This window comes from Silurus meridionalis, chromosome 24 (genome assembly GCF_014805685.1).
Source record: "Silurus meridionalis isolate SWU-2019-XX chromosome 24, ASM1480568v1, whole genome shotgun sequence".
NCBI lineage: Eukaryota > Metazoa > Chordata > Actinopteri > Siluriformes > Siluridae > Silurus > Silurus meridionalis.
In genome coordinates this window covers 21,085,507-21,103,030 of record NC_060907.1, presented here as the reverse complement: position 1 = coordinate 21,103,030, position 17,524 = coordinate 21,085,507, and the positions used below count along the sequence as shown (strand labels likewise).

General features: G+C 43.4%; 2 protein-coding genes and 1 long non-coding RNA gene across 6 annotated transcripts in view; 1 reads left to right on the top strand and 2 right to left on the bottom strand.

The window, feature by feature from the left end:
- Window positions 1-1,366: 1,366 nt before the first annotated feature.
- On the top strand, window positions 1,367-11,454 carry trim2b (tripartite motif containing 2b). The gene is made up of 12 exons (XM_046837410.1): window positions 1,367-1,542; window positions 3,060-3,228; window positions 3,772-3,942; window positions 4,502-4,653; window positions 6,633-6,813; window positions 6,959-7,721; window positions 7,976-8,076; window positions 8,267-8,434; window positions 9,332-9,500; window positions 9,950-10,020; window positions 10,317-10,457; window positions 10,578-11,454. Exons 3-12 carry the CDS (start codon window positions 3,841-3,843, stop codon window positions 10,728-10,730), a joined length of 2,001 nt encoding a protein of 666 aa, XP_046693366.1. The 5' UTR covers window positions 1,367-1,542; window positions 3,060-3,228; window positions 3,772-3,840; the 3' UTR covers window positions 10,731-11,454.
- Window positions 2,244-3,765, bottom strand: LOC124377981. Its single transcript, XR_006924134.1, has 3 exons — window positions 3,251-3,765; window positions 2,667-2,836; window positions 2,244-2,518 (listed from the first exon to the last, which is right to left on the bottom strand). It is a non-coding gene; the product is annotated as an uncharacterized LOC124377981 (long non-coding RNA).
- A 5,192-nt stretch (window positions 11,455-16,646) lies between the features above and the next one.
- Window positions 16,647-17,524, bottom strand: part of rnf175 (ring finger protein 175) — a 7,192-nt gene continuing 6,314 nt past the window's right edge. For all 4 annotated transcript variants that reach the window (XM_046837624.1, XM_046837627.1, XM_046837625.1 and 1 more), the window contains exons 7-9: window positions 17,383-17,516; window positions 17,147-17,248; window positions 16,647-16,957 (exon numbers count right to left, since the gene is read on the bottom strand). In XM_046837624.1, the coding sequence (XP_046693580.1) occupies window positions 16,837-16,957; window positions 17,147-17,248; window positions 17,383-17,516 (357 nt within the window). In that variant the 3' untranslated portion in view covers window positions 16,647-16,836. The remainder of the gene's footprint in view (window positions 16,958-17,146; window positions 17,249-17,382; window positions 17,517-17,524) is intronic.

Here is a 17,524-nt window from a genome sequence, read left to right as displayed (position 1 = left end):
AATCCGATCCAGACACAACTCTGGGTCTTCTTAGGACGTTCTGCCATCTTGTGGCTGCAGGTTTATATTACATCGTAATTAACCTGTATGAACTTTCTTATGGCTTCTCGCATTAGGGGGCGCCACAGCGAATCATCCGCATGTTTAATTTGGCACATGATTTTACGCTGGATGTCCTTCCTAACGCAACCCTCCCCATTTATCCGGGCTTGGGACCGGCACTGTGAGTGGCTGGGGTTGGTTCCCTGAACGGGGATAGAACCCGTGCCTAACCACTAGACCCCCAGGGGACCTGTATATGAGAGTGTATTTATAACTGCTTCTGAATGAGTTTCTCTCCAGACTCCAGCTCAGGGAGGTGTGGAGCCACGGAGCAGAGCAAGTCCAGGAAGTAGTTCGTGTAACTGATCCTCTGTTTATGTTTTACACACTTTTATTAAAAGTCCATTTTCACACTAATTTACAAAGTCACAGTTGTGAGTGTAAATAATTAACCAGGAGATAGATCTAGAACAAAATCAGGAGAAAAATCAGGAGTTAAATTAGGAATTAAAGTGGAAATGGAAATGTTCTCTTCCAGTATATATCAGAAGAACTGACCCGGTTCTGGTCCGTATCATGACATGTTGCAGTGAGTGTGTGCTTTGTGTATTGTCCTGTGGTGGTGACGTCTCTGTCCCTCACAGGAAAAGACACATAACAGTCTGTACTGAATATCTGCCCTGGTGCCTCTGTGTGAGGGCATCTACACCTGCTTTATCATTTTCTATGTTCATGACTAAAATCAGGGAGACCATGTGATAATGTCTCAGTACTGTACGAGCTCAGAACGAGGTTCTGAGACTCACTGCTCAGCTCTTGTGTGTGTGTGAGAGAGAGAGAGAGAGAGAGAGACAAGCGACAGGCAGCAGTAGAAATGCTTAAGCTAGACAGAGAGAACACACACACACACACACACACACACACACACACACACACACACACAGCACAACCAATGTCTGGAATCTCTGCGCTGTGATTGGGTGCTGAGTTGTATCCTGGAGACAGGCTCCTCCCACTGCCAGCCTGGTGGTGTCTCTGAGAGTGTGATCTGCCTGTGTCACTGTAGTGCATACGAGGGAGAGGTGGAGGAGGAGGAGAGGGAGGAAGGGGAGAGAGAGAGAGACAGATAGGAGAGGGTGGGGGGAGAGAGAGAGAGAGAGAGAGAGAGACAGATAGGAGAGGGTGGGGGGAGAGAGCGAGAGAGAGAGAGAGAGAGAGAGAGAGAGAGAGAGAGAGGAGAGAGAGAGAGAGAGAGAGAGAGAGAGAGAGAGAGACAGATAGGGAGAGGGTGGGGGGAGAGAGAGAGAGAGAGAGAGAGAGAGAGAGAGAGAGAGAGAGAGAGAGAGAGAGAGAGAGAGAGAGAGAGAGGGGGAGAGGGAGGGAGGAAAACAGGCCTCCACCCTGACTATGAGTGAAATGGGAGTGTGTGTGAGGGATAAAGCGGCAGCACTCGACATCATCCACTGTACATCTGTGATCTAAAACAGCTATGGAGAAAAGGTAAGGATCTCTCACTCCATCTCTCTCTCTCACTCTGTTTCTCTCTTACACACACGAGTGAGGGATAGAGGCAGTCTGTGCAAGCAGCAGCATCTGTGCTACCATGTTGCCCTGGAAGCAAGAAACAGGAACGAGTGATGATCAGGGAGGAGATGGAGGAGAGGAACTGAAGTAGGTGAAGATGGGAGGAGATGGTGGAGATGGTTGAGAGGAGATAAGATAGGTATAAATGGAGGAGATGCTGGAGAGAAGATGAAGCAGGTGTAAGAGGAGGAAATGCAGATGGAGGCTCCCATGTGCACACATCCTGCAGGGATGTGCTACTCGTTAAAACCTGGTTTTCCTGCAGCTGATTCACACTTTCTGCTTTCTGCATGAACACTGATATGATGCATGTTGGTATCTCACACTCCCTGAATAAACCCACAGCTGTATAGAATGTTGATCAATCTGAGCATCTTCACTGATCATCTCCAGCTGTGTGATGGATCTCAGACTCTCAGCAGTGACGCTACTGGACTTTCTCTCTTTATGCTACTCTGACTAGCATGTAGCTACAATGCTAATGCTCCATCTGCTCATGCCAAGTGCAGATCCTACCTCAGCCCTTAATGTGATTTATCATCATCATCATCATCATCATCATCATCTTCCTCATCATCACTGATATCTCCACTCCACATTCTCAGAAACCTATAAGAAACGTGTTCAGTAAAAAAGTATCAGTATCAGTTCATTATCTCAGACGCTTTGATCAGCTGAAGCACCTGCACACCACAGTGGTGCCCAGATTCCTGTTCTTTGTGGACAGGAGAGGAAACTGATGAGATCTTCTGCTTGTTGTTGAAACAAGGTGTGACATGGTGATGTCCAGGTGGAAACACATTATCCGTGAGAAGAAGAGGACTAGAGCTGACTAAAGAAGGACACACCACTCTTTACACACATAATGCGCAGAAAAGCATCTCAGAAGCATCTGGATGAGGAGAAGAAAGATAGGATTAGGTTCCACTTAAACACAGATGCTGAGAGATGAAGCTGCTGAGCTCCCACATGATCTTAACATCTACTCTGGGGAACCTCATGGAAACATGAACTTAGATAGAAAAATATTTTCAATATACTTCATTTAGTAGCAATATCTTCTTTCTTCTAAGAAATAACTGCATCACCACCAGGAAATCTGGTCCAGACACACGAACACTAAACTTCAATGAGTTCCAGTCAGAACATTCCTCCAGCTGCTCTGACTTCTCATGAACGTTACACCAGGAACTCTGGAGCTCTATAGGACCTGAAGATTATAATGTGTGGGTTTTTGTAGCTTGTTGGTTCTTCTGTTTAATTATTTTATTACGTTTAATCATTTTCACAGATTTTTCTGAGATTTTTCATAATCTAATGGTTTTATCTTTAAAATGATGTAATCAGTGCAATAGAGTTTATATATCTGTGTGTGTGTGTGTGTGTGTGTGTGTGTGTGTGTGTGTGTGTGTGTGTGTGTGTATCCTCCACAGGGCCGAGTGTAAGATGAAGGGAGATTATATTTGGCCTACAAAAGTCTGTGTCTTCAGTGGATCAGATAAACTGTACAGGCCACATTAGAGTAAAACACACACACACACACACACACACACACACACACACACACACACACACACACACACAGAGGAGTTCAAAATAACGGTAAGAAACGTCTCGGACTTACATTTCCTGCAGTTGTTGTGTTGTTAGTTGTTCTTGGTCAGTCTCAGATACAGTGGCTAGCCACCGTGCTAACAGGCTAACAGAGGGCTAACAGGAGGCTAACAGGCTAACTTCCTGTGAAACGTGATGCACATCACATAGACACTTTCTGATCTGATGCTAACACACAAAGAGGAAAGCACTATCTACCCTCTTCTACATGAACTTACAGAAGCACATGATTGGCTAGTGTCACTGTGATTGACAGGAGAGAGATCATATGCTCCGCCCACTCAATAATCACAACCAGTCACATTCTCTGATACCCTGTGATTGTGGTTTTGGCTGTTTGTGACTTTTTTCTGCTCGTCTGAGGGGTTTCCTGATTCATCACTCACAGAGTTTTTATTTCTGTACAGTTTTGAGAAGAAATGAACTCAGATGTTTGGTCTCTTATGTTCTTCAGCTGAAAAACTGATGACTTTTTTTCACATCACCTCACACACATCATTTATCTTCACTGCTTCATGGTTCTGTTCTCAGTCTGTGCTCGTCTGCACTAATCTGCACTCGTCTGCGCGATCGTCTGTACTCGTTCTTCCTCCAAACCACATGGAGGCACAGCAAGGTTCTCCGGACAGCAGCAGTGAGGAATGTACCGTTCTGGAGGCTTTTCCTGGCAAAGAAACAGTTTGCACTCAACATAAAGGAAAAGTAGGGAATTTATTTAATTTCTTTTCTATAATCAGAAATAAAAGTTACATTACATCATCAATAATCAGATACTCAACACGTCTACATACACCACCTTCACCTTCAGTTCCATTCATATTTATTTTTATATAAAACTGCATCATGTCTGTGGGAGTCACGTGATAAAAGATTCACGTGGAGAGTCGAGAGATGAACTACTGAAATCAGTTTCCTGTACAGAACCTACGGGAGAGTTTGCGATGCTTTGCTCGTGCAGTCCAGTAGAAAATAAAGAAATCACTCTTTAAGACGACTCGTTCTTCTGAGTCACGTTAAAGACTCGTTCAAAATCAACGAATCGGGTTTTGATGTCTAATGTCTCCTGTGACTCCAATATTTCTGCCCTAGATTTAGAGCTCAGACAGCGTGGTCTCCATTCAGTCAGAACATCAGTGTGTCCTCAAACAGATTCCCACACACACACACACACACACACACACACACACACACACACACACACACACATACAAAACTGTAAACGTTATTAATATAATTTCCCTATTTTTAATCTATATTTCAGGTGGTAGCACTTTATTGCCTGGCCTGTGAGAGTGCAGTGTGTGAGGAGTGTATTGTTGAAGAACATGCAGCTCATCGGACAGATTCACTGGAAAAAATTGTGGATCAGCAGCGAACAGCATTACATGAAAGTGTGAATGCAGCTCAGAACAGGTACAACTCCAGATCCTACACAAGGGTTTTCTTACTGTGCAGGACACTCAGGTTCTACCACTCCGAACTTCAGAAGAACAAACGTGATATTACAGAAATGTTCTATACACGATTTGGAGTCGAAACTCATGGTGTGTGTGATGGTCAGGGGGGCACATACTTTTGGTCTTTTAGTAGATTCACTCTTGTCATAGATTGTGGTCAGATAAAGGCCTGGGTTTCAATCAGTCCATTCCAACACATTTTGGTGTTGAAGCTCTTCATGTGACTTTGGCAAATATACACTGGCGATCAAAATTAGAGAACAATTTATAAACAGTTGAACATTTCTGAAATAATGTGATCTTCACTGCTCAGCAGTTGAAGGAGTTTTTGTCCTGTCTATACCATGCTACCAGAACACCTTTTCCACAAAATAACTAAGGCATTTAAAAAAAAAACATTATTTTGCAGAAAACACACTGATCATAATTAGAGAACAACAATGACTGTAGCATGAAAAAAGATTACAACAAAATGTTCTGAAGGTTACAACAGTCAGCAATTAGTAGGAAGTGTCCAGGCCTCTGCTCTGAATGACTTCAGCACATCTGCAGCCACAGGACAGCACGAGTCTCTCACACTGCTCTGGTGTGATTTTGGTCCACTCTTCTTCCAGTCTCCTCCACAGTTCGGTGACTGCAGTGGGTTTCTTGGCCATAACTTTGTCACCAAGGATTTTCCAGAGGTTCACTTTTCACTGACTTCTTTACACACTTTGGGTTCAGTCTTTCTCCAGTTTGTCACCGAACATAATGTTTCCCATCGAACCCAAATAAATTAAACTTGCTTTCATCACTGAAGTGAACTTCGGACCAGTTCTCCACTGTCCACACAACATGCTTAGTCTAGCCTTTTTATTCTTTCTGCTAATGAGAGGTTTGGTCACTGCAGAGTGGCTTTCAGTCCTAATGCTCTTAAACGTCGAGACACTGTATGACGAGACAGATCTTTACCCTGTTCATTGAGATCCTCCGCAGTATCCTGTCCACTATTGTATTTGTCTTCCGTGGACGACCAGCCTTCTTGGTGGACTTGAATGAGTTTGTGACGTTGTAAAGATTTCAATATTCTTGAAATCACAGATTTGGAACGACCAACTTGTCTTGCTATGGCTGATAGGGTCGTCCCTTTGGCCTTCATCTGGACAACCTGCTGCCGGAGGCTTTCAGTCACTTTAGAACGGCCCACCATCTTGCAGAGTCAGTGAAACTGGAAGTTAGGCTGCCAGTTAAATAGGGGTTTACAGATAATCAAGGAAATTAGCACCAGGTACCAGATTAACACCAATAACTGGGAGGAATCTGAAAGTGTTCTCTAATTTTGATCAGTGTGTTTTCTGCTAAATAATGTTTTTTTTTTAAATGCCTTAGTTATTTTGTGGAAAAGGTGTTCTGGTAGCATGGTATAGACAGAACAAAAACTCCTTCAACTGTTGAGCAGTGAAGATCACATTATTTCTGAATTGTTCAATTGTTTATAAATTGTTCCTTAATTTTGATCTCCAGTGTAGATGTTTGAAGATGAAGCTCTGTCCACCGGTCTCAGGTCTCTGACTGGAACAGATTTTAAAGTTCTATCCATCTTGCTGTAGACATTAACTTACCATTGCGTCCTCACATCATGATGTTGCCACCTCTATGCTTCACGGTGATGATGATGGTGGTCACATAGTGAGAAGCAATGTTGGGTTTTGGCTGAACATAGTGTTCAAGTTGTTGTGAAGAGGAGTCCATGATCAACCAAATATTATTGGAACAGATTTTCATTTTCAGATTTTGAATGCTGATGTAGATGATAGGAATTTCCTGTTCACACACAGTTTCTAACATTTCAAACAAATACTTAATCCAAACTATATGCCAGTGACATCTGACCTTCTCTACTGTATGGATGGTGGGAGTTGTTTGATTGTCTTTGATTGGTTGATTATCTCCCAGGCTTCCTCAGATCAGAGAAGCTTTACAGTCACTGAAGGACATCCTGCATCAGCTGAGCACTCAGAAGAACTCTATTGAGGAAAACATTCATTTCTCCTTCAGTGAGTTGCACAAGACCCTGGACACACGTAAGAGTGTCCTGCTCATGGAGTTAGAGGTCACCTATGGATTAAAGCAGAAGGTGTGAGATGTTCATTCTTTCAGAAACACATTCTACTGTGATTACTAAAGTTTGTCCAATCAGAGGACCTTTATGGGTAAATGATAGAATTGATGTTGATTAATTGCAGTTGTTCTGAAACAGAAGGTTTGTGTTTGTGTTTTAGGTTCTTCAGAATCAGTTAGACACCCTGCTGAAAGAGGAGGCTGAAATCAGCAACAGCTGCAGTCAGATGGGAGAAGCGTTGGATGGGGCAACTGAGGCTGTTGTTCTGCAGACTCATAAAGACTTTGGAGAGCGATTGAGTGAGCTGTCCAGCCAGGGCCTTCCCCTCCAACCTGAGGAGAACGATCAGTTGGAGCTCATGATGGAAGTAGAGGGTCTACGCAAATCCATCCACAACTTGGGCGCCATTATCACCACCAATGCCGTGGCCAGCCAGACTGAGGCTTCGGGAGATGGTCTGGAGCAATGCATTGTAGGTCAGCCAACGTCCATCATCATAACCACCAGAGACAAGTCAGGAGGCTTGTGTAAGTCAGGCAATGCGGCCATCTCGGGAGAAGTCTTCACTCCTGATGGCAGTGTCATGGATGGGGAGGTTTTGGACCATAAGAACGGCACCTATGAGTTCCTTTACACATTGCACAAGGAGGGCGACTTTAGTCTGGCACTGAGACTCTACGATCAACACATCAAGGGAAGCCCCTTTCAGCTGAAGGTCACCAATTCTCCAGACGATTCTCCCACTACCACGTCCGGAGCCAACGCTGCCTCCACGGGCTCCAGTGAGGGCGGTGCGAGGAGACGGAGCGCCAAGTCCCCGGGGAGCAGGAGTCGACAAAAAGGGGTGCGGAGAGGGGGGAGCTTGTTCAGCACACCCAAGAAAAAAGTAAATGCCATCGAAGACGATCTTATCTTCAGAATCGGTGAGCAGAACGATTCCCAGATTTAGACCTTGTTGATGCTGGAGTCCTCAGGAAAAACTACTAATCACAGTTTCTATTGCAACAGGGTTTTATTTTTCAATCATTACATTAATGTCACGAGTCACACTCGCTTATATACCTGTGGCTTCAACAACTCCAGAATCTCTTCTCAGGGATGAAGAGAATAAATAATAAATAATAAGAATAAATAATAAATAATCATTCATTTATTTATACATTTATTTATTCCACAGGAACAAAAGGAAGAAATAAAGGGGAATTTACAAATCTCCAGGGTGTCGCTGCCTCAGCAGGAAGTATCCTGATTGCAGACAGTAATAATCAGTGTGTTCAGGTGATTACTCACTTTAATCATCTCACAAGGTTGGGCTTTGATATTTGGAAATTTCTGGCAAAGTGTGAGCATGTAGCCGTACTGCTCATGTGCGCAAGGCTGGAGCTACTGAACTGCTTAGGGGCAAATTACACTAAAGTTTCAGATAAAAGAAACGCTTGATGTATTTATTGTCTGTTTGATTGTCCAGATCTTCTCCAATGAGGGAGAGTTTCTGAGCCGGTTTGGAGTTCGTGGTCGTTCTCCAGGGCAGCTGCAGAGACCCACTGGAGTCGCTGTGCATCCCAATGGTGACATTATCATTGCTGACTATGATAACAAGTGGGTTAGCATCTTCTCCAGTGACGGCAAATACAAGGTGAGTGCTCTTATCTACCACTGCACTGCAACTACAGTTCAGTGTAAGAAACAGGTTCTTGTGCTGGTCAAGGAGAACCTCCTGTCCTCCTGAACCTCCTGACACACCTGATTTAGCTCAGGTAGGACACTTTAGTACATGCTTACATCTAACAGACTGAAGGAGTGAAGTTTAGGTGTGTACGTCTGGAATGAGGTCGATGGTGGAGCACACGTGATCTACATCTACACAAATCCAGATAAATTTAATAGCAGTGTTTTCATTTAAAAAACGCGCTACGTCCACACTTTTGTTTTCAATCGTTTCCCAAAAGTTGCTCATCCACACTGAAAGGTCTGAAAACGTTTATGTCCCTGTACTGAACATGTGCAAAATGTAAGACCCGCATCATTTCCACTTTCCGTTTATTTTCTTTCCAGCTCTTTTTAATGTTGCGGCAACAAATAATCCTGCATTGTTTTTCCGAAAGCCTGCGCTTTCACACACAGTCCACACTGTGGCGCTAAAACATCACTTTCTCCGTTTTTCCTCACTTTGTGGATGAACGGCCAAAAAGAAGAGAAAAATATGCACTTTCAAATAAAAACGTAGCAGTGTGGACACGGCCTTTGTGAGCAGTTGTGTGGAGTTCTGAAGTCTGTAAGAAGCAGGAGGTAACTTAAGACTGGATCATGAGGAGATTCTGTAGACTGGTGGACGTTATGTGCTCGGATCTGTCGGAGCAATCTTCTGGATGATAGTGTGAGAGCAGCATGGTCTGTGCAGAGAACAGTGATGGTGCATCATGGGAGAGATCTTACTGCACATCACTTCTGTTTTGTTGAATTCAATCCAAAGATGGAAGAAAGGTTAAGGAGACTCTGCTGATATCTGTTGCTGGATCTTTCTGCTCTGTAGGCTAAGCTGGGCGCTGGTAGGCTGATGGGTCCGAAGGGTGTGTCTGTGGATCAGAATGGTCACGTTATCGTTGTGGACAACAAGGCCTGCATGGTGTTCATCTTCCAGCCAAGTGGGAAACTCGTAACCAAGTTTGGCAGCAGAGGGAACGGTGACAAACAGTTTGCAGGTAAGAAAATCCACATCACTCTGTTTTGCACAGAGAGGAAGAGCATGATCAAAGATCTGAACTTCATATCTCACCATCAGACCAGGAGTAGGAGGAGTTTCCCTTCTGTCTGCTTCTTCTCAAGTTCCTCCATCATGTTGTCTTTCTATAAAGTCACTTTATGGCAGTAAAGTTCATGATAAAAAAATTCAATTAAATAAAATAAAATGAATAGATTTGTGAGTAAACTCCAGAAGTATTGGCACCTTTGGTAAAGATCTGTACCTCATACAACCATCTTCAGTAAGAGCTTTATCTTGATCTGGGTGCTGGATCTCAGGAACACTGTGATGTTGGACTACACTCTGCCTCAGTGTGATGCCAGTCCATCATCATGCACACACTAATACACCAAGTCAGATAGGGTGCCAATAATTCTGCATCTGATTTTACACTCTGTGTGTTTCCAGGGCCACATTTCGCTGCAGTCAACAATAATAATGAAATAATCGTCACTGACTTTCATAATCATTCAGTCAAGGTAAGATTTCTGCCCTGAAACTGTGCTGTAATGAGAACATCAGCAGCAGAGTGGTGTGAGTGACCTCAATGTTCTCGCTATGATTCATGTGGAAGGTTGGTGAAGCGAGTTTCTGCTGTAGTTCCTCCTCATCTCTCTCTCTATCTTTCCCCTTTTATAAAGTTCACATATTAAGATCTTGGGATCTGAATGAACCCTGCTCTCAGAATCCTTAACTGAGTTCTGCAGCTCTGTGAGATCATCCAGGATTTAATTTTTCCTTCACTGTACTAGATCTTCTCTGCTCTTATTTTCAGGTGTTCAGTGCTGAAGGTGAGTTCCTGCTTAAATTCGGCTCGAATGGTGAAGGTAACGGTCAGTTCAACGCTCCTACAGGTGTGGCAGTGGACGTTAACGGGAACATCATCGTAGCTGACTGGGGGAACAGTCGCATTCAGGTATTACACTCGCGGAATCAGGAGCAAGCTAGGAAATATAATGAGTACCTGCTACAGGTGTGTTTTCATCTGTGAGTAGAAACGTGATATGGTGTGGACTGGTCTCCTGTGTTGTGGCAGGTGTTCGATGGAAGCGGTTCGTTCCTGTCCTACATCAACACGGCGGCGGATCCTCTGTACGGGCCGCAGGGTCTCGCCCTGACCTCCGACGGCCACGTGGTGGTGGCTGACTCGGGGAATCACTGTTTTAAGGTGTACCGTTACCTGCAGTGATTCTCACCCTCACAATTATCACCTGCTGTCCTGCTGCAGATCCATCACGCTTTCCCTCCTCCTGCTAACTGCTTCTGCTGAATGACTCGATGCATAATTAATGTCAGGCGAATGTTTGGGATTTCTGAGGCTCCTCCAGTGAAGGTGTGGTCACATTTAACTTCCAGGTTCTGCAGGTTAGCTGCAGGAATCCTTTCACCTTGTTCTCATGGTGGATTTTATTTCTTACCTGTAGTGTAGTGTAGGTTCAGTGACCTCAATGTTTGACCCTTTAAAAACATCGTTGTCTATCACCAAAGCGTAAAAATACAGAATTTTAAAGTCATTTCGACTGTCAATCATTCACCAGGAATCAGATACGTACACCAGGTGTTTAAATGAAGAGAAAATCTGCCTGTGTGTGTGTGTGTGTGTGTGTGTGTGTGTGTGTGTGTGTGTGTGTGTGTGTGTGTGTGTGTGTGTGTGTGTGTGCTGCACAGGTAAACACACTCTCAGGAGGTATACCGTGACCACAGCTTTTCTGGGTCTTGGAGACGGATATTTGGCGTCTTGTTGTTGTACGAGGTTTTACAATGAGCATGTGTTGGGAATCGAAGCTGAAAAGTCCTTTTCTCTCTGCACTTTCTCGGTTATATCTGAATTCTGCCCTGTGCATGTGATCATCGTTCTTCAAGAACATCACGCGTTAACTCCTGCTGCACGTAAAATAAAGTATTCTTGGTCATCATGTCTCAGCACTTATAATTCAAATCTAAACTATTACAACATTTGGAGCACGTCATCGTTGTTAACAGTCTGTGGACATGTAGGAGCTCAAACTGTAGATCCTCATGAACACATGCTCGTCTCGCCTTCTTCTAGGACTTTACTAGCAAATACCAGGCCTCTATTTTTATTTAAATATTTAAACAGGGAAAAAAGAATATATTTATGTATTTATCACAATTAACGTTTCGAAGAAAAGACTGGAAGTAGTGACTTTTCTAATTTGTTGCAGGATGTGTGTAAGTGTCCTCTTTGACCAGTAGGTGGCGTAATAAAGCTTCAGGGGTCGAGTGCTCTCACCTTGCAACACCTTCTGCTATAAATACTCACCATGTATATTATATACACTCTTATTCCATATGCCATCTTCTCACCATCAGCCTGGTTTCCACCTGGAGCTTCCCATCATCACGTTCACGTGAAGATCCTCACCTTCTCTTCAGACTGTTTGAATGTTGTAGAGATGTACTTGTACTGAAATATAACGACTGTAGGAATGTTCGGAATGGGGAAAATTCACCCGAATGTTTATGTTCTGTACAAAAAATCACTTAAAAAAAGCTTTCAAATGTTATTTTTATCAGAAATCTTCAAAAGAGTTTCTGATGTTGGAGTCGTGATGTCATGACATCATCCTGAACACCATTAAATTATTCATGCAGACAGCTCTCTCTGTGTGTGTGTGTGTGTGTGTGTGTGTTAGAGATGATAAATGATAAACATATTACCTTTAAAGGAAAATGATTTGGTATTTAATATAATTGGGGCTGTGAAATGAACACATTAATAACACGTTAACGCAAATTCATTTTAACGGCACTAATTTTATTAAAAAGCGATTGATGCAGCGAACATTTCTGTATGACCATTTTTATTAAAAATATTAATAAATAAATATAAAAGAGGCAAAATGAAAACCTTGAACGCAGCACACATTTATTCACCACAGCTTCTTTACTCAGATATAAAAAAAAAAAAAAAAAAAAACTCCAACGTAACATTTTTATTCATTAAACATTTGTTTTACTGATGTGTCAAATCAAACACTAAAATCTGCATGATGTAACATCCGGCAATTAAAACCGTCCGTGTGGAAACATAGAAAAAGTTCTGTTTGGTGTCCTGATGATTTAAAACACCAGAATTACTTTAAACTATTCTAGAAAATGTAGTCATGTTTATGTTGAGTTTGGTTTCACTAATAATAAACATACATTTGCATAAAGCATCAATATTTCTCCATGTTCATGTTTATTAGAGAATTAAAAACCTGAAAGTATTAATTTTAAGGTACATTAAGAACAGATAAAAATGTGTGATTAAATTGTGATTAATAACAAGTAACTAATAACAATCAATATTTTATTAGATTGACAGCCCTAATTTAATTATAAACAACAGTCAGAATTAAAATATCTGCATGTATAATTTAAATAACAACTGAATATAAAATTCAATAACTGAAATATTCCAGAAATGACAAAAAAAAAAAAGAATAACCAATCAAAAACTAGTGTTTCTGCCTCTGAAGGGGTGTGTGCAGTAATGTTGTGTGCAGTAATGTTGTGTGCAGTAATGTTGTGTGCAGTAATGTTGTGTGCAGTAATGGTGTGTGCAGTAATGTTGTGTGCTGTAGTGTTGTAAACATTACACAACACACACACACACACACACACACACACACACACACACACACACACCGAGTAAGAGAAAATCACCTCAATTCCAAAATGTTGGGACTCTGTGTAAAATGCAAATAAAACAGAATGTAATTTACAAATCTGATAAAACTATTTTATTTACAACAGAACACAAAAAACAGATCAAATGTGTAAACTGAGGAGATGAGCCATTTAAAAAAAATAATCAGGTCATTTTGAATTTGATGCTCTAGATTTAGGGTTAGGGTTAGAGGGTTAGGGTTAGAGGTTAGAGGTTAGAGGGTTAGGGTTAGAGGTAAGAGGTTAGGGTTAAAGGATTAGGGTTAGGGTTAGGGGTTAGGGGTTAGGGTTAGGGGTTAGGGGTTAGAGGTTAGAGGGTTTGGGTTTAGGGGTTAGGGTTAGAGGTTAGGGTTTGAGGGTTAGGGTTAGAGGTTAGGGTTTAGGGTTAGAGGTTAGGGTTAGAGGTTAGGGTTAGGGTTAGAGGTTAGGGTTAGAGGTTAGGGTTATGGGTTAGGGTTAGGGTTTAGGGTTAGGGTTAGGGGTTAGGGTTTAGGGTTAGAGGTTAGGGTTTAGGGTTAGAGGGTTAGGGTTAGAGGTTGGGGTTTAGGGTTTGAGGGTTAGGGTTTAGGGTTAGAGGTTAGGGTTAGAGGGTTAGGGTTAGGGGTTAGAGGTTAGGGTTAGGGGTTAGGGTTTGAGGGTTAGGGTTAGAGGTTGGGGGTTAGAGGGTTAGGGGTAGAGGTTAGGGTTAGGGGTTAGAGGGTTAGGGTTAGGGGTTAGGGTTAGAGGTTAGGGTTAGAGGTTAGGGTTAGGGTTAGGGGTTAGGGTTGGGGGTTAGAGGGTTAGGGGTTAGGGTTTGAGGTTAGGGTTAGAGGTTAGGGGTAGAGGTTAGGGTTAGGGGTTAGGGTTAGAGGGTTAGGGTTAGAGGTTAGGGTTAGAGGTTGGGGGTTAGAGGGTTAGGGTTTGAGGTTAGGGGTTAGAGGTTAGGGGTAGAGGGTTAGGGGTAGAGGGTTAGGGTTAGGGGTTAGAGGTTAGGGTTAGGGGTTAGGGTTTGAGGGTTAGGGTTAGAGGGTTAGGGGTTAGAGGTTAGAGGTTAGGGTTTGAGGTTAGGGTTTGAGGTTAGGGTTTGAGGTTAGGGTTAGGGGTTAGGGTTAGGGTTTGAGGGTTAGGGTTAGAGGTTAGGGTTAGGGGTTAGGGTTAGAGGTTAGGTTAGAGGTTAGGGGTTAGAGGTTAGAGGGTTAGGGGTAGAGGTTAGGGTTTAGGGTTAGGGTTTGAGGGTTAGGGTTAGAGGGTTAGGGGTTAGGGTTAGGGGTTAGAGGGTTAGGGTTTAGGGGTTAGGGTTTGAGGGTTAGGGTTAGAGGGTTAGGGGTTAGAGGGTTAGGGGTAGAGGGTTAGGGGTTAAAGGGTTAGGGGTAAGAGGGTTAGGGTTTAGTGATGGAGCAGCAAAAGTCTGGAAAAATTCAATGTTATTAAAATAAAACTAGGGTTAGGGTTAGTAACATTCAGTAACTGATGAGGTTGATGGACAGCAGATCAGTGAGATGATTGAGGTATAAATAGTGTATCTTAGAGAGGCAGAGACTCTCACAAGTGAAGATGTGCTGAACTTCACCAATCTATGAAACACTGCTTCTGCAAACTGTGGAACATGCAAAGAAGAAGACGTGAACATGATCCAGAAACACCACCATCCTCTCTGTTTCAAAGCTCATTTAAAATGTACTGAGACAAAGTGGAAAACTCTTCTGTGGTCACACGAATCAAAATATTTATTTCTTTATAGAAACCATCACCACGTCCTTCCGACTAAAGGATTAACTGCATCTATTACAGTCCAGGTGCTGAACTGACCTGCTGCAGTCTGGACATTTCACTATTTCAAAACATTTGGTGCATCATAAAATAAAAAACACAACAAAGGAAACCCAGAACTGTTAAGCAGATAGAATCCTGTATCAGACACATATGGAACAACATTCCTCTCCCAAAACCTCAGCAACTGGTCTACTCATTTCTCAGATGTATACAGACAGAAGACCTGATGCTACACAGTGGGAAACAGTCCTGCAACAAGACGTGATGAAGCATCAAAAGCCAAATGACATTTTCTCCATAAAATGGTTTAGATTTAGTTTATACAATGGATATTTTCTATCTTCTATTGTGAATCAAATCATTACCTTGTTTATGTTTACATTTACATATTAAATTTTTTTTATGTCACAACTTTTCTGGGCTTCTGTGGTTCAGGTAACGTGGTGCAGTACCGTGGTGCAGTACCGTGGTGCAGTAACGTGGTGCAGTACCGTGGTGCAGTACCGTGGTGCAGTAACGTGGTGCAGTATCGTGGTGCAGTACCGTGGTGCAGTAACGTGGTGCAGTAACGTGGTGCAGTAACGTGGTGCAGTATCGTGGTGCAGTATCGTGGTGCAGTACCGTGGTGCAGTATCGTGGTGCAGTATCGTGGTGCAGTAACGTGGTTCAGTATCGTGGTGCAGTAACGTGGTGCAGTAACGTGGTTCAGTATCGTGGTGCAGTAACGTGGTGCAGTATCGTGGTGCAGTAACGTGGTGCAGTATCGTGGTGCAGTATCGTGGTGCAGTAACGTGGTTCAGTATCGTGGTGCAGTATCGTGGTGCAGTAACGTGGTGCAGTATCGTGGTTCAGTATCGTGGTGCAGTAACGTGGTGCAGTACCGTGGTGCAGTACCGTGGTGCAGTACCGTGGTGCAGTAACGTGGTGTGTGTGTAAAAAAACAGCAACTGAATTTTAGAAAAACTCTGCACCCTGTAATGAAAGTGCAAATTTAAATCACAAAAATGTGATTCTGATCTAATAATCACAACACAATGTGTACAGCCAAACAACACACACACACACACACACACACACACACACACACACACACACACACACACACCACAGTTTAAACACTATTATGTATAAATAAATAAATATTAAATAAGGCGTTTGACACACTCTTGTAGAATCTGAGAGAAACGTCACAATACTCAAACTTCATGAACAAACTCCAGACCTGATTCAGTTCTACAGCAACAGCAGCTGTGTGTGTGTGTGTGTGTGTGTGTGTGTGTGTGTGTGTGTGTGTGTGTGTGTGTGTGTGTGTGTGTGATAATTACAAGTTTTACTGAAGGTTCCAGTTAAACAACTGTGTGTGCATGGGTGGTGGTGATGGTGGCAGTGATGCTGGTGGTGGTGATGGTGGTGATGGTGGTGTTGGTGGTGATGGTGGTGATGATGGTGTTGGTGGTGGTGGTGATGGTGGTGTTGGTGGTGAAAGTGATGCTGGTGGTGGTAATGGTGGTGTTGGTGGTGATGGTGGTGATGATGGTCTTGGTGGTGGTGGTGATGGTGGTGTTGGTGGTGACAGTGATGCTGGTGGTGGTAATGGTGGTGATGGTGGCAGTGATGCTGGTGGTGGTGATGGTGGTGGTGAGCTTGGTGATGGTGGTGGTGATGGTGGCAGTGATGCTGGTGGTGATGATGATGGTGGTGAGCTTGGTGATGGTGGTGGTGAGCTTGGTGATGGTGGTGAGCTTGGTGATGGTGGTGGTGATGATGGTGATGATAGTGATGGTGGTGGTGATGGTGGTTTACAGATGGAGCTCCAGTGTTGGTGTTCTGCTGTATATGAGGGTATGAAGAAGCTGAGATGTTCTCCATCACTCCAGACCCAGGGAGAAATGGATCCCATGTACAACTGCGATGATGATGGGCTGCCAGGCCACCAGGTACCGGAGCCAGTCCAACAGCTGTCCATACAGCACATGTGTCTTCTCCCAGCTGCAGGCCAGGGTCAAGGTCTCTTACACACACACACACACACACACACACACACACACACGCACACACACACACACACGCGCACGCACACACTCGCGCACGCACACACTTGCGCACGCACACACACACTCGCACACACACACACACTCGCACACAAACACACTCACAGTAATTAAAGGTAAAGGATACGGGTTGTTCATCATCCTCTTCAGGTCCACTTTCTCATTACAGTAAGGACACGTCTGCTTCTTACCCACAATGCACCAGCCCCGAATACAGAACTCATGAAATCTGTCAGCAACAACAACATGAACATAAACACCACGAACACCACGAACATCTCAACATCAAAAACATATCTAATAATGAATAAGGAAGTTCTCTGGTGGTGAGGACCAGGTTCTGATAAAGGTCATGTAGCGTACACGTGATTACAGGAGAGCTGAAACGTGTCCTCAATCACACCCTCTTCATCCACATCCACCAACGTCTTCTGTCCACACACAGCACACACGTCATGGCTCAGACTGCGGGACGGCATTCCTCCTCCACTGTAGTACTATAACA

What these genes read in the sequence shown, in the direction of transcription:
- trim2b (XM_046837410.1), top strand. Translation starts at nt 3,841, where the DNA reads ATGGAGGCACAGCAAGGTTCTCCGGACAGCAGCAGTGAGGAATGTACC. An exon ending in CGGTGACAAACAGTTTGCAG is followed by an intron (nt 9,501 to 9,949) that starts GTAAGAAAATCC and finishes GTGTGTTTCCAG; the next exon opens with GGCCACATTTCGCTGCAGTC. An exon ending in TTCATAATCATTCAGTCAAG is followed by an intron (nt 10,021 to 10,316) that starts GTAAGATTTCTG and finishes TCTTATTTTCAG; the next exon opens with GTGTTCAGTGCTGAAGGTGA.